Genomic DNA, 16,324 nt, shown 5'->3' on the forward strand with positions numbered 1-16,324 from the left:
GGCTAGTGTGCAGGGGCTGGATAGGGACAGTTGCTCTCCTTCTGCTAAATATAAGTCACCAAAAGCTCTGCATGGTTCAGTTAGTGTGGTAAACAAAACTACAGGTGGTCCTCGTTATTCGTGGGGATTCCATTTTCACCAATAGGCACAAATATGGAAACCACGAATAAAGAAACCTTACCAATATGGGAATCCACACACAACTAAAAAAAGCCGGGGGGGGGGGGTAAAGTGCCTTGCTCTCCAGCAATGCCCCTCCAAGCCCCCAATTCCTCTGATTTTTTGCAACAACAAAAAAGGTAGGATTTTTTTTTTAAGAGCCACAAAATGGCTCTGCACTGTACAAGGGAGGCCAGAAAGAAACTGTCTTACTGTGAAAGATTCTTTTTCACAGCTGAGGTCATCCTCCAATAGTATGGGTTGTGGACCAGGCATGCTCAGGAGAAAGGACCAAATTTAGAACTGGAGAAGTGACTAGCTTCTGCCTGGGAGGCGGCCAAACCCCCATTATGGGAATGATGTGCTCGATAGAAAAGTAAGAGAAAAAACACAGAAAGCAGAAAATAAAAGGCAAGAATATAAGTAGAGGATACATACAGAGCTGAAAGAACCCTGGAAGTTGCCTCCACCCAACATTCACTCAACCGAAGGTCAAACATTGACTGAAAACGAAGGTCGATGAAGGTCAGCTGTTCATCTCCTTCTTTAACTACCACAGAAGAAGAAATGAGTTGCGCCACAGGAGGGTCCATAGAGAGCATCACCAGTTGGGAGACATCCTGGGGTAAGTTGTAATGTTTCTTAGGAATGGGGCCCAAGGCTTTAAAAGAGGTGGGGGCAGCCCACTCGGCCAACATGACCTCTCTGAAAACAGGGGGAAGGGAACTGTAGCTGCAGGGGTGGAACCGGATAGAAAAACATTATGGTCCAGAGATGACGTAGGTTAAGCCACATCCAGAGAGGTAACGTCATTAATAACACGCTTAGGCTTGGAGAGCATAATTTCAAAATAAGAAGAGAAAAGACAAAGAAGAGGAAGGAACAGGAGCTGGAGAGTTTTCATCTGAAAGTTCTCCCTCCTCCTAGTCTGATGGAGAACCACTGTTAGCATCACTCAGGATCGCCTCATGGTCAGAAAGAATAATGTGTGGCCTAGAGGGGTTCAAATGGGGGCCAGAAGGAACCTCCACTGGAACAGGAGGTTGGGGCCTGGCCGGAGGAGGTGAATTAACTGGCGGAGCAATTGGAAGGAGATTGCTCCCTCCGTTTGGGTGAAGGAGCCTCTTCAGAAGATGTGGCAGGTGACCAGGACTTCATTTTTTTGCCTGCGCCCTTGGGGCGAGGCTGGAAATGGCCTCTTCCATTAGTAGATATGGGCTGTCTAAGAGAGCTAGAATCTGAAGAAAAAGGAGAGGGTTGGCAATCAGCCCTGGGAATCGGAGGGATGGGGAGGAGGTGGCAGGGGGTTGGCTGGTGGAGAGATGTGGGCCTTAATAATGGAAGTACACCGCCAAGCAATAAAATCCCCAGCCAAGCCACAATATCTGGTGGGCACGGGTCCTTGCCAGGTATGGGCGTGTTACTCACATCCTTAGGCTTCTGTGGAGGAATGCTGGGCCCTGCCAGATCCAAAGGTCGCTTGCGCTGGGCAGTTGCAGGCTGAAATGGAGTGGAAGGGGGCTCCAGAAGGGGAGCCACTGGAGTTTCCGGAGAGCGAGGCAGCAGTAGAACCAGTGGAGGTTCGAACGGGAGCAATGGGAGTAGGTACAGCTGACTCGAGGGGAGTAGGGTCTGCTGGGTGAGCCAGAGACTCAGTCACCTCCTCAAGCGGAGGAGGGATTGGAAGCAGAAGGGGCAGATCACCCTGATCAGGTGTCTGTTTGGCGGAAACTGGCTCGGGCGTCAGCAAGCAGCAGGGAGTGTGATCTTTGCAAACCACTTGTAGCAGTAGCTGCTCAATCAGGCGAATGAAAGAAGTCAGCGCTGAGCGTTTTTTAGAAGATTATTATTATTAATTTGATTTCTATACCGCTCTTCCAAAAATGGCTCAGGGCAGTTTACACAGAGAAATAAATAAATAAATAAGATGGATCCCTGTCCCCAAAGGGCTCACAATCTAAAAAGCAACATAAGGATAGACACCACCAACGGTCACTGGAGGTACTGTGCTGGGGGTGGACAGGGCCAGTTACTCTTCCCCTGCTAAATAAAGAGAATCACCACATTAAAAGGTGCCTCTCTGCCAAGTTAGCAGGGGACCTGTTCACTTTAACAAGCAAGATGACCTGTTTCACTCTCCATGTGCTTAGTCTTCTTCTTTGCCTTTTTGTGAGGCTTTTTAGATATTTCCAGGGATCTGTCGTGGGGTACCGGGGGTTTGCGGGTAAGGCACTTCTGGTCAGGAAAAGCGAAGGGGCTTGTTTGCCAGTGGAGGGAAAATCACAAAGCAAACATCTGCCTCTTGAAAAAGTGCAGCCCTTCAGAAAGAGCTCTCTAGATAGGCTCCAGCATGACAATGCTGCATCATGCAGCTGAAGAACAAGGCTCTAGGCCAAAAATGAAAGTAGAAAAACCATGCCAATTGGGTTGAAAAAGGAATTTTAGAGGGGTTTTTAAAAATAAAATGTTGACTTCCTTCCCACCTTGGTACACTGCTAAGATAGGGAAAGGAAGATAGAATCAAATTAATGCTAATTAATGAATTGCTAACCAGCAATAGAAGATAAGCACAAAATTTAAGGAGCAACTATCACAGACCTGTTTACCAGAGTACGACAGGACCAGAACTGGGGTTTTGCTGCCTCCCAGGCAGGAAGCTAGCCACACCTTCAGTTCTAAATTTGGTCCTGCCTTCAGAGCATGCCTGGTCCACAACCCATAATATTGGACAATAACCTCCTCGAGCAGTGGAAAAATATCAGATAGCAATAGCAATAGCACTTACATTTATATACCGCTCTATAGCCGGAGCTCTCTAAGCGGTTTACAATGATTTAGCATATTGCCCCCCAACATTCTGGGTACTCATTTTACCGACCTCGGAAGGATGGAAGGCTGAGTCAACCTTGAGCCCCTGGTCAGGATCGAACTTGTAACCTTCTGGTTACAGGGCGGCAGTTTTTTACCACTGCGCCACCAGGGGCTCTTCAATTTCCAGGTCATTTCTGGTCACTCAAAACTGTGACTAGGCCAATTTTGCAGATAATGCAACTGGATCTCTAAGAAATGGATAAAGAAACTGGATCTCTAAGACCCATCTGCAGATATGCAAGACCATGGTTGTTGAAACCACGGATAACAAGTGCCACTTGTATTGAATTTTCAACGATATCCATCTATCTACTCAAGTCATTTAGATATTGCATTACTGAACAAAATCTAAACATGAGTTGTTTTGTATCACTGTATGAAGAATTGAAGAACAGTAAGCAAATGTTTTCCTCCAGGTTTTAAATATGTTCCCAGAGAGAGAGATCCACTTGTATGCCATAAATAGCCCTAGAGCAGTATTCTTCATTGCAAGGCCTGGGAGCCAGTGACAGCTCTAATTGACCCTAAGTGCAGCTCCTTGGTTTTAGGCCTATGAAAAGCTGAAGCCAAATCCAAATACTCTGCACCGTTCCCCAGGCACCATGAAGAAGTGACTACACCTACCATATAGTGCTGCATTTCCCCCATTGCTGGGGAAAGGAGCCTCTTGAGTCCCAGCTCCATCTTGGAAGGTGTGAATGGAGCACTGGGACATGTCATGCTTGCCTCATAGAGCTCTATGGGGAAAGCGCTGGGAAGGACTGCATTTCCCAGCATTCTGTGCACATTTTCTAAATGGTATTGGGGTTTGTCAGGACTCTGTTGCTCTTAAAACCACATCTCACTCCCCACCACTGGGAAAAGTGCAGCACTCACAAAGGTCAGCAGAGTGGGAATTTGCTCTTATACTGAATGCATTTTGCCAAAGTGGTCCCCTCTTGAAAAATAATGAAGATCACTGTGCTAGATAATAGGAGTGCAATAAAGTCTGTATGCCAGCTCACAATTACCAATTCTAAATAGCTGTCTCTACTCTAAGGTTGGCAGTTTGAATCCCCACTGGTATGGAACACTTATATCGGGCAGCAGCAATATAGGAAGATGCCAAAAGGCATCATCTCATACTGTACGGGAGGAGGCAATGGTAAACCCCTCCTGTATTCTACCAAAAGAAAACCATAGGGCTCTGTGGGCGCCAGGAGTTGAAACCAGCTTCATGGCACACTTTACCTTTACCCTTAATAACTTTCTATGACCTAGAAAATATACTGCTGTTTATTCAAAATAATATTAAACTGTATAATGAAATATATTTAAGTTCTGAATGGGGACCAAGTTTGGATGGGGCAGTTTAAAATCCCTACAGGGTACTTTCTAAATATTTTTTAAAGTATATTTTAAATTTTGTACTTTAGAAAAATCAGTTTCCTATGCCATTGTTTTCTCTCATACAAACAAAAGTAATCCTGGAACACAGCAGTAATTCAGATTCTGTGAAGAAATGCTTCCACACTTTCAAGGCAGTTCATTAGCAGGCATTAAAGTACCCTATTTTAAAGGGTGCTTTGAAGATTAAGCCCTAGCATCATAGCTGATAGGTGACCTGAAAATGTCACAGTCAAGAACAAAATAGGATTTCAAGCAGTATACAGAACTAATGAATCCCCCCCACCCCACACATACACTCAATTGCATTATATCAAACACAGAGGAGGTTCAGCAATCAACAGCACAAGTACTTCACAATATGCTTCTATAAAAGGTCACAATTCTAAGAACTACCCACCTGGATCAATTAATGCACAATTATGCAAGAATGTATAATTTGTGAAATAAAAAAGGCAAGCCATACCTTTAACACTACTGACACCTGTACCTATACCATCTCTGATAACTACATATTGCAAAATAACTTCTAGAAGTGTGTTTTTGCAGCTGAGGAGGAGTTGTTTTTTTGGTGTTTTATGGTTTTACTGTAACTGATTTTAAGGTTTTAAATGTGATTTTTTGGAGTTTTACTGTATTTTAACTTTTGTAAACCACCTTGGGTGCCTTATGGAAGGTGGTATAAATAAGATTTTAAAAACACAATAGGTATGCCCTCAGATCTTGCCTGTCAGCTTCTCAGAGGCATCTGGTGGAAACAGGATGCTGGACTAGATAGGCCTTGAGCCTGATCCAGCAAGGCTCTTATGTTATGTAACAGTTTAAAAAAAACTAAATGAAAAGGTCCAAGAAAAGCCCAATAGGAGCGTGCCTCAAGATCCCCAGTTATACAATGGGATTGGTTTGCTTTCAACTCTCAGGGCTATATAGCGCCAAAAACCTTTGAGAAAGCCATATTTCACTTAAGGATTTCCACCTACTCCATGACATTAGATGCAAAGAAACATGAAACACACCCAACTGACATGAATGTTCATCATTAAATGAAAGAGTATCAGAATACGCATCAGTGATTATATGCATGAACAAGTCCACAAACTGGAACTTGTTTTTAGAGTACTTCAGGAAACTGAGGTGTTAAGAACATTTAGTGAATGCAATATGAAGATTATTAATAGAAAAAAACTATTATCCTTGCTTACAAAGATATAGGAGATTCAATACTATAGTCAATCTATATATATACTAGATTCAATACTGGGCTCCTTGGAGGAAGAGCGGGATATAAGTATAGATTATTATTATTATTTATTATTATTATTTATTATTATTATGAAATTAGTTGTAATCTTCTGACTGTGCACTGCAGTTCAAACTAGCTAAAAACCAAGTTTTATTATATAGTATGCCAACTCCTAGAAATGCTTGTTAAATGCACAACAGCTAAAGAAATTAAATAAATTTTTCCAACCATATTAACATAAATCTTTTAACTACTTGGGATCACAAAACACCACAGCCAATATTTATATACCGCTTATATTATAAATTATAAGTCAGTACTTACTGGTTCGAAACCTTTCCTTTAATCCATCCAAGTCTTCCTTGAGAGCTACCTGCATCCATACCAAGCCAACACAAGCTACCACACAAGCAGCCAGAATTACAAAAGCACATAATGGGTAGCATAGCTTGCAACATCTTAGGTAGTCTCCCCTAAATAAAAAACAATTTGCAGTTTGTCATCTGTCAAGTTACACCCTTAATTTAATTAAAAACATCTCATTCCACCATATTCAGAACTGAATGCAATATGTTTTTTTGCTCCTGGTGTAATGCAGAGTTACAGAGTAACTCTTCAGAATATTTGTTAAATGTACAACAGCTAAAGAAATTAAATATATTATTCCAACCACATTAACATAAATCTTTTAACCACTCTGGATCACAAAACACCACCACCAATATTTATATACTGCTTTACTAATGATAGTAATTAGTAGTAGTAATGTAGGAACTCCATTAATTATTCAGCATCTAGCAATTTGAATTCTTGTTGAAATATTTTTAAACTGGGAGATGTTTATCACAAACACCCCAAACATAAAGGTTGCAAGCAAAAACACTACCTGTTAAATTACAGATTGATTGCCTTTACAAAAATGCATATACAGCAGTAGGTGAGTATGTTATATACATATATACTGTTATTGGCACTGATCACAGCATCAGCATGCAGGACTGCATGTAGAATACCAATACTGAGTTGGGAACTATGCATGACACCATTTTTATCCCAGTTTCTTTATACAATAATAAACCTATTTCATACCATTTTTCTCACTCCATCCGTCTTTAAAACCGGAAGTCAATGAATAATTCACTTTTTAATCAAGTGATATTTCTGCATTATTAAGCCATTATTTCACTGAATTTCACAAACAAATTCCAACATATTAGCAATAGCACTTACATTTATATACCGCTTTATAGCCAGAGCTCTCTAAGCGGTTTACAATGATTTAGCATATTGCCCCCAACATTCTGGGTACTCATTTTACCGACCTCAGAAGGATGGAAGGCTGAGTCAACCTTGAGCCCCAGGTCAGGATCGAACTTGTAACCTTCTGGTTACAGGGCAGCAGTTTTTACCACTGCACCACCAACATTAAATTCCCCTGTAGTTGAAGGTCCCCCACCCAAGTTTTTTCTCTTATTCCACGCAGTAGTTTCTTCCAAGTTTTAACTATTAATTGAACTATTTCAATCAGTAGTGTTTGAAATAAGTTTTATGGCAAGTTATATGTTTTCAATCCAAAGAAGATTTAATATTCTCCCTCTAAATCAGGCCTATTATCTTTTATTAATGAAGGAAAGTAGTTTGGTACTAGATTTTCATCTCTGGCTCACAAAAACTCCCGTTCTAAAGAGCTATGTACATAGAGATGTACTGTATTTACCTGAATCCAAGACTAGACCCCCCCCCGCAAGTTTTTTTAAATATTAGAAATCAGGAGGTTGTCTTAAATTCAAAGTCCTGTTCCTTTTGAGTAAATGCATGTATAAGCCCATTTAACCTCTACTTTTTAAGGGGGCCGTCTAAAATTCAGAATAGTCTTCGATTCGGGTAGATAAGGTATCTATGCACAAATCTAGAAGAGCTGATTGGACAAAATGGAACAAAGGCCTGCTGTCCATATCTATTGTTAAATGTTAAATTAAATGTTTCAAACATTTGCTAAAGATGAGAAGATATTAACAGTACATTTCCTAAATTTTATTTCTGCTAACTGAAACTGCTATAGCGACACCAGAAGTATAAAATTATAGCCATCACTGGTGGTCAATGCATTTAGTATCACAATATTCACATTTTCTTATGATGATCTTCACTGGTCATTGACAAAGTTGCATGTTATGTTTAACTATTTCCTTATTTTTATTACTGGTTAGTGACAATTAACTACCATGGACTTTTGAAAATAAACTTCTTGAATAATGGAATAATAAGGGAATAAAATTACTCCCTTGAATAAAGGAATAATAAAACTAATCATCTTAGAAATATCAGAACTATTTTGTGATCAATAAAGTATAGAGAAATGTATCTTCTGGGGAGAAAACAATATTAATCTCATTAAAGTGGCAGGGAAAGGTCTAATTCCAGTATCTAGAGCTTACAAAGCTGAATTTAGATGCCAGTCTTATCAAGATTTTCTTTTTTCAAAGGTTAGCTTGGCCAGAATTTATGGAGTCGGGTTCTACAGCAAACTGCCTTAAAGACATCAGTCAGTGACAACCCACAAGCCATTAATTACAAAGCAGCACAGGAAAAGAATTAGTACTAGAAACATCTCCTGAAACCCTAACCCCAAACTAGCTGTAGGAGGACAGATACCAGTTAAACAAAGGGTAAAATGTATCCATGCCTGGTTATGTCCACTTCCATTATAAGTTATATAAGGGAAATTTAGTTTAGCAGAGTGGTACCCTGCAAAATGTACTCGTGTGGGGGAAATACACACATTGACAATAGCATTCACACCTGCACAACTCAGCTTGGCACAAGAACAGCAGCAGGACAAGTTATACCAGAAGCACACCCAAGCAGTCACCTGTCAGAGACTGATATAATCCTCCCTGAATAAAGACCCACATTTGTGCTGCGAATCCGAATCCATATCGGGGCACTGTCAAGCCACCATCCTAGCACACCGACCCATGCTTACATACGACAACCTCTCACTTTTGCCCCCGTAAGCAAGATCTAACACCCATATCAACGACAAACCCGGGCTCAGACCCCTCCACCTCCCGTTTCTATCCTGTAGTCCCCGCCCACTTCCCAGAGACCAACTGACCCTCCTAAGCCACCGTAACCAAGATGAATGACCTTTTAGGACGCCCACCCCAACCCACCCCTGCTCTTCTCCTCTTCCTCGCCTAGAGCCAGTCCGCCTGCGCTACCCGACCTGGAGCCCGCGCTGGCTTCTCCGCCACCCAGCAACCCCGCTGGCCCGGGTCTCACTTGGCAAAACGCGAGCGGGGACCAGGAAGCCCAAAGCCGTCTCCGTAGTCAGGGTCCGAGGAGCTGCTGCTACTGCTCTCGGCGGACTCGGTGCGGAGGAGCCGGTGGCCGGAGGCAGAGCCTTTCCGCGGGTGCCTCTTTTTGCGCCCTCCGCTGCCACTGCCGCTGCCCCGCTCGCCGTTCCCGCCGCCCAGCCCGATGAGCGCGTCGAGCTCCTTGCGCTTCTTCATTCTCTTCTGCTGGGCTGGGGCAGGACTGGCGGCGGCGGCGGCCGAGCTCCGCAACCCGGGCGGGGCTCCTAATTCCGGGCCCCGGGTCGCCAGCTTCGGTGTCTCGGGCGTCTCCGGCCGCCCCGGAGTTTCAAAGGGGTCGGCGCACCGCTCTCAGACGCCCGTGGCAGCGTTGCAGCAACTGCTTCCTGCCGGCAACTGCTCTCGCGGCGGCTGCCCGAGCCATGGCAGCTGAGGAAACTGACTGAGCCTGCGCCGCTCGGCCCTCAACCCGCCCACCAGCATAGGCTGCTTTCATTGGCTTGTCGCACTCAGGCAGGTGTTCGGAAGACTTTGCTCTTCTCCTCCAGCTTTCACTAACTAGTATCGGCGGCTCCGATTGGATAAGAGAACGCATCGATTTTCCCATAGAGATAAACACAAGACGAGAGTCAACTATGCAATTATTCAGAGACGGAATGTCCTGGTTTCTTCCGATGTGTATATACCGGACTCCACCCAAAGCCGTAGGAACTTGCGTCCGGTGCTATATTCTTTCTGCCATTGCAACCACACATTCGTTAGTACACAGGCCGTGTGTTATCGGGAAATTCTATTCACTGTTGCTTTTGTAAACCGTATGCTAAACATTATCTAATAAAAGTCAGTTCTTTCTCTCTCCAGGGCCGGAAACGGGAATGCGTTTCTCTTGAAAACGATGGAGAAATCCAGGATTTTAGCATGGCTGTGCTTGGGCTGCCCAAGCTGAGCAGCACACCTTAAGCCGTCCGTGCTCTTTTCTAACTTAGCTCTGATTTCGCATGGGAAATATTGGTTTTGGTGTCTTTAAAACGTGTAAGAAAAATCGACGTACCAATGCCAACATAGCGCCTACTATCATCCCAGTATTGCAAATGGAGGTGGGGCTAAGAGAGAGTGGTTCACGACAACCCTGCAATGTAGTCCACTGTTGATATTAAAGGTTAAAGATGAGGCTGGGAATGGTTTGGGTTCCAGCCAATAATCCCCCATACTATACAAAATATTCCTCAGGCAAAGGTCGGTCTTATCGAAATGTTCCATCGCAGTTCAAATCTAACACTCAATTGCATGCAAAAGCCTTGACTTTCATGCAAGCAAGATTCGCTTTTAGTTGACGGGGGAAGGGGATATCTTTAAACATGAAATAAGACATTAATTAGAAAGAGCAGAAACTTCTGTCTTTGCGCTAACGTGAGGTTGGTAGGGGGGTGAGGGAGATATACGCTACTGCTGCCCAAGGATAGGTACGCTTTAATCCTCGCTTTCTTTCTTTTCCTCCTCTCCATGGGGCAAGCTCATTTCCACCTTATATAAAGTAACTCTTTGTGTACAGTAAATCTATAGCTTTATCCCTCACTCACTTTCCACCCGCAAAAGCTATTGACCTTTTTGTCATCAGCTCTTTCTTCGGTCAACCACTTATTCTCGTCCGCAGAGAGACGTAGAAAACTAATTAAGAAGCTAATATTTGACTGGAGTGAGTTAGTCAAACAGTAGAACCCATAGAAGTAGAAAAGGCTAGAAGAACACACAGCCTGAAATCGCTATAAAACTGAAAATCGTCATTTAAAAGGCTCTGAGTTGTGTTATCTAGGATGAAAATCTTATAAGTCAGGATGGAAAGCCAGTTCTAGTTTAGATTTTAAAAAAAGAGTATAAATAGAATAGTGGTGTGTGACACTAGTCGTTTTCTTCCTCTGTGGTTTCAGCAAACGCTGACTGACTGTAAACAAGTTAAAGCTGTTATATTCTTGTGCAATCTTACACTGAAATTAATGAAGCTTACTTCTGATGAAAAATGCATAGGCTGTAAGGCTGGCCTGGCAACTAGCAGCGCTATAGAATGCTGCGCTGACTAGGGCCAGGCTCACTAACAGAGTGAGTATACCCTTCAGCATTTCCCAGATTCAATCAAATATATGCCTGTGAAGTACAGTGGTCCTGGTTCATCACAATTCTAACCTGAAGATTTTTCTTGCATGAGGTTATATAATTGGAAAAACTGAAATGTTAAATGTACCATAGGGTACACTTGCACTGAGCTTTAATTGTTATTTTGTTGCCCTTTAAAGCAGGGATTGTCAACCTTGGGTCCCCAGATGTTTTTGGACTATAACTCCCATCATCCCCAACTACAATGTTGCTGGGGATGAAGGGAGTTGTGGTCCAACATCATCTGGTGACCCAGGATTCAGTACCTCTCTTTTATGGGGTTCTAAGTCACCTAATGGCACAGTGGGAAATGACTTGACTAGTAAGCCAGAGGTTGCTGGTTCGAATTCCCGCTGGTATGTTTCCCAGACAATGGGAACCACCTATATCGGGCAGCAGCGATATAGGAAGATGCTGAAATGCATCATCTCATACTGTGCAAGGAGATGGCAATGGTAACTCCCTTCTGTATTCTACTGAAGAACACCACAGGGCTCGGTGATCGCTAGGAGTAGACACCAACTCAATGGCACACTTTACCTTTACTTCTAATTTTACACAGGATGCTTGTGTCTTAACCATCTAGAAGTACTGTCAAAACAGCTGCTGGCTTAGCAGAACCACAGGACTGACTTGCCTAAGAAACATGTAGACAGCATGTGTACTCGGAGCTGCAAATGCTGTCTAGAGTGCCTTTGGGCAGGTTCCACTTATTTATGGCCTCACTCTAGTTCTGTTCACATGTGATGTTCAACACTTATACAAGTGTACAGTGTACACAGGAACAGTTATGCCCATGCTTTATTGAACACAAGTACAGCGCTACACTTTCTATCTACACCATGCATTTGAAGGGCCTTGTACAGTGGTCCCTCGACTTACGATGTTAATCCGTTCCGAACGCACGTTCGGAGGTCGAAATTTTTGTAAGTCGAAGAGCGCATCCACGGAGGTCTGAAAACATTCGTAAGTCGAGGAAGCCGCATCTAAAAATTCGTAGGTCGAGTAAGCCGCATCTAAAATGGCAACGACTTCCGGTCTTTTTTGTCATTCGTACCTTGAAAACAGCATACGTCGAGTAGTTCGTAGGTCGAGGGACCACTGTACTTTTAAAATGAATGCAGGCACTGTATAGTATACAGATGTCTGCATACTCATGCAGCATGTCTTCAACTATTTCCATCAGTACGATGATTTACTGAGCTATGTGCATTAAAAAGAGCCTCTGCCTTTTTTAGGGTTGCCAATCCTCCAGGATTGGCCTGGCATCTCCAGGAATCAGCATCAGCCTCCAAGTGACTACTGAAAGATGAACATTACCATCTTCTGTGAGACTAGAGCAGAATGAACATAACATAAGAACATAAGAATAGCCCTGCTGGATCAGGCTCAAGGCCCATCTAGTCCAGCATCCTGTTTCGCACAGTGGCCCACCAGATGCCGCTGGAAGCCACAGGCAGGAGTTGAGGGCGTGCCCTCTCTCCTGCCATTGCTCCCCTGCAACTGGTACTCAGAGGCACACCCTTGAGGCTGGAGGTGGCCCACAGCCCTCCGACTAGTAGCCATTGATAGACCTCTCCTCCATGAAGTCATCCAAACCCCTCTTAAAGCCATCCAGGTTGTTGGCTGTCACCACATCCTGTGGCAGAGAGTTCCATAAGTGGATCACGCGTTGTGTGAAAAAGTACTTCCGTTTGTTGGTCCTAGACCTCCTGGCAATCAATTTCATGGAGTGACCCCTGGTTCTAGTGTTGTGTGAGAGGGAAAAGAATCTCTCTCCCCCCACTTTCTCCACGCCATGCATGATTTTATAGACCTCTATCATGTCTCCCCGCAGTAGTCTTTTTTCTAAACTAAAAAGCCCCAGGTGTTGTAGTCTTGCCTCGTAAGAAAGGTGCGCTAGGCCCCTGATAATCTTGGTTGCCCTCTTCTGTACCTTCTCCAGTTCAACAATGTCCTTTTTAAGATGTGGTGACCAGAATTGTACGCAGTACTCCAAGTGTGCTCGCACCATAGTTTTGTATAAGGGCATTATAATGTTAGCCGTTTTATTTTCAATCCCCTTCCTAATTATCCCTAGCATGGAATTTGCCTTTTTCACAGCTGCCGCACATTGAATAGACACTTTCAACGAGCTGTCAACCACAACTCCAAGATCCCTTTCCTGGTCTGTCACCGACAGCTCAGATCCCATCAGCATATACTTGAAGTTGGGGTTTTTCATTCCAATGTGCATCACTTTACACTTGCTAACATTGAACCGCATTTGCCATTTTGTCGCCCACTCCCCCAGTTTGGAGAGATCCTTTTGGAGCTGCTCACAATCCGTTTGGGATTTCACTACCCGGAAGAGTTTGGTATCATCTACAAATTTGGCCACATCGCTGCTTACCCCTGCTTCTAGATCATTTATGAATAAATTAAAAAGCACCGGTCCCAGTACAGATCCCTGGGGGACCCCACTTCTTACTTCCCTCCATTGTGAAAACTCTCCATTTATACCTACCCTCTGTCTTCTGTCTTTCAACCAGTTAGCAATCCACACATGTACTTGTCCCTTTATTCCATGACAGCTAAGTTTCCTCAGGAGTCTTTGATGAGGAACTTTGTCAAAAGCTTTTTGGAAGTCCAGGTAGACTATGTCAACTGGATCACCTTTATCCACATACTTGTTGACACTCTAAAAGAACGCCAAAAGGTTGGTGAGGCAAGATTTACCTTTGCGGAAGCCATGCTGGCTCACTCCCAGCAGGGCCTGTTCTTCTAGGTGCTTTACAATTTTATCCTTGAGGATGCTTTCCATCAATTTGCCTGGAACGGACGTTAGGCTAACCGGCCTGTAATTTCCCGGGTCGCCCCTGGATCCCTTTTTGAAAATCGGTGTTACATTTGCTACTCTCCAGTCCTCTGGTACAGAGCCTGATTTCAGGGATAAGTTAAATATTTTAGCAAGGAGGTCAGCAATTTCACATTTGAGTTCCTTGAGGACTCTTGGATGGATGCCATCCGGCCCTGGTGATTTGTTAGCTTTCAGTTTTTCCAGACAGTTTAGAACATCATCCCTTGTCACTTCTATCAGACTCAGCTCTCTAGCCTCCATCCCTAAAAAGCCTGGTTCAGGAACAGGTATATGCTCAGTATCCTCTGCCGTGAAGACAGACGCAAAGAACTCATTCAGTTTCTCTGCATCCTCCATATCCTCCTTAATAATCCCTTTCACTCCCTCATAGTCTAATGGCCCAACTGCCTCCCTGGCAGGTTTCCTGCTTCTGATGTACTTAAAGAAGTTTTTGTTATTCCCCTTGATACTTTTGGCTAAATGTTCCTCAAACTCTCTTTTTGCCTCCCTTATTGTCACCTTGCATTTCTTTTGCCAGAGTTTGTGTTCCTTTCTGTTCTTTTCATTTGGACAGGCCTTCCAATTTCAGAAGGAAGTCTTCTTCCCTTTTATGGCTTCCTTTGACGGTACCCGTTAGCCATGCTGGCATCCTCCTGGACTTAGTGGTACCTTTCCTCCTTTGGGGTATACAATCTAACTGGGCTTCTAGTATTGTGGTTTTGAGTAAACGCCATGCACTCTGGAGCGAAGTGACTCTCCTGATTTCCCCCCTCAGCTTTCTTTTCACCATACTCCTCATTTTGGAGAAGTTTCCTCTTTTGAAATTTAAAATGTCTGTGTTTGACATCCTTGGTGATTCTCTCCCCGCATGTATGCTGAATTTGATGGCACTGTGGTCACTGTTCCCTAAAGGGTCGATGACACTGACATCATGCACCAGGTCCTGGGTGTCACTCAGAATTAGGTCCAAGGTCGCCTTCTCTCTGGTCGGTTCCATGACCAACTGTTCTAAGGCACAGTCATTTAGCGTATCTAGAAATCTGACCTCTTTGTCCTGACTTGAATGTGAATTTACCCAGTCTATGTGTGGGTAGTTGAAAACACCCATAATTACAGCCCTGCCTCTCCTTGATGCCTCCCTGATTTCCTCCTGTAACTCCCAGTCACTGTCGGCATTTTGATCCGGAGGGTGATAGCATGTCCCCAGTAGCACGATTCCTTTCCGGCCTTGTATAGTCACCCACAGGGTTTCTGTGGAGGACTCCAGTCCACCTAGGTTTTCTATCTTGTTAGATTCTATCCCTTCTTTAACATACAGTGCTACCCCTCCTCCAAGGCACCCCTCCCTGACCTTTCTATAGAGTTTATACCCAGGGATAACAGTGTCCCACTGGTTCTCACTGTTCCACCATGTTTCTGTTATGCCCACTACGTCTATTTCTGCATTAGCAACCAAGCACTCCAGCTCACCCATCTTGGCTCGGAGGCTTCTGGCATTGGCATACAAGCACCTATACACTGAATCTTTCCCCTGATGTATGCTATTCCTTTGACTCTTTGACCTGCTGGCACAGCCTCCCGTCTGCTCTTTATGCAGTTCTGCTCCGTCCCCATCTGTTTTATTTGAATTCTTTGCAGCCTCACACTTTAAAGGATGGCTTTTGCCAAACGGGATACTGCCCAGCTCCCATCGGCTGTTCCCCAGGTGTCATTTTAAAAGCTGCTCTGCAACCTTTTTGATTTTAAGCGTCAGCAGTCTGGTTCCATCTTGGTTCAAGTGCAGCCCATCCCTTTTGTATAGGCCTTGCTTGCCCCAAAATGTGTCCCAGTGCCTAACAAATCTAAACCCCTCCTCCTGGCACCAACGTCTCATCCACACATTGATACCCCTCAGCTCTGCCTGTCTCACTGTACTTGCGCGTGGAACAGGTAGCATTTCTGAGAATGCTACCTTGGGTGTCCTGGATTTCAAAGTGCTACCTATCAGCCTAAATTTGGCTTCCAGGACCTCCCAACTGCATTTCCCCACATCGTTGGTGCCGACGTGCACCATGACAGCTGTCTCCTCCCCAGCACTGCCTAGAAGCCTGTCTAGACGCTGCGTGATGTCTGCAACCTTCGCACCAGGCAGGCAAGTCACCGTGCGGTCAACACGTGGGTCACAAACCCATCTCTCTATCCCCCTAATGATCGAATCACCAACTACAAGGAGGCCCCCACCCCCCAGAGGAGTATCCCCTGTGCGAGAGGATATGGGCTCATCATCCACGGAAGGGGTCCCTTCTAAAGGAGCATTTCCCTCTTCCTCAGACCGATGTCCTCCTCGCCCAAGACCTTCATTCTCCCTGACAGCAGAGG

At 44.2% G+C, this 16,324-nt stretch overlaps 1 protein-coding gene across 4 annotated transcripts in view; it reads right to left on the minus strand.

The window, feature by feature from the left end:
- Nucleotides 1-9,501, minus strand: part of EFCAB14 (EF-hand calcium binding domain 14) — a 33,388-nt gene extending 23,887 nt beyond the window's left edge. The window contains exons 1-2 of one of the 4 annotated variants that reach the window (XM_053243932.1): nucleotides 8,945-9,501; nucleotides 5,984-6,132 (exon numbers count right to left, since the gene is read on the minus strand). In XM_053243932.1, coding sequence (XP_053099907.1) covers nucleotides 5,984-6,132; nucleotides 8,945-9,174 — 379 coding nt within the window. In that variant the 5' untranslated portion in view covers nucleotides 9,175-9,501. Of the gene's footprint in view, nucleotides 1-5,983; nucleotides 6,133-8,531; nucleotides 8,748-8,944 lie in introns of those variants that run through there. The other 3 variants (XM_053243931.1, XM_053243933.1, XM_053243935.1) reach the window with 3 other exon arrangements.
- Between the last annotated feature and the right edge of the window lie 6,823 nt (nucleotides 9,502-16,324).

Source organism: Hemicordylus capensis, chromosome 4 (assembly GCF_027244095.1).
Source record: "Hemicordylus capensis ecotype Gifberg chromosome 4, rHemCap1.1.pri, whole genome shotgun sequence".
Classification (NCBI taxonomy): Eukaryota; Metazoa; Chordata; class Lepidosauria; order Squamata; family Cordylidae; genus Hemicordylus; species Hemicordylus capensis.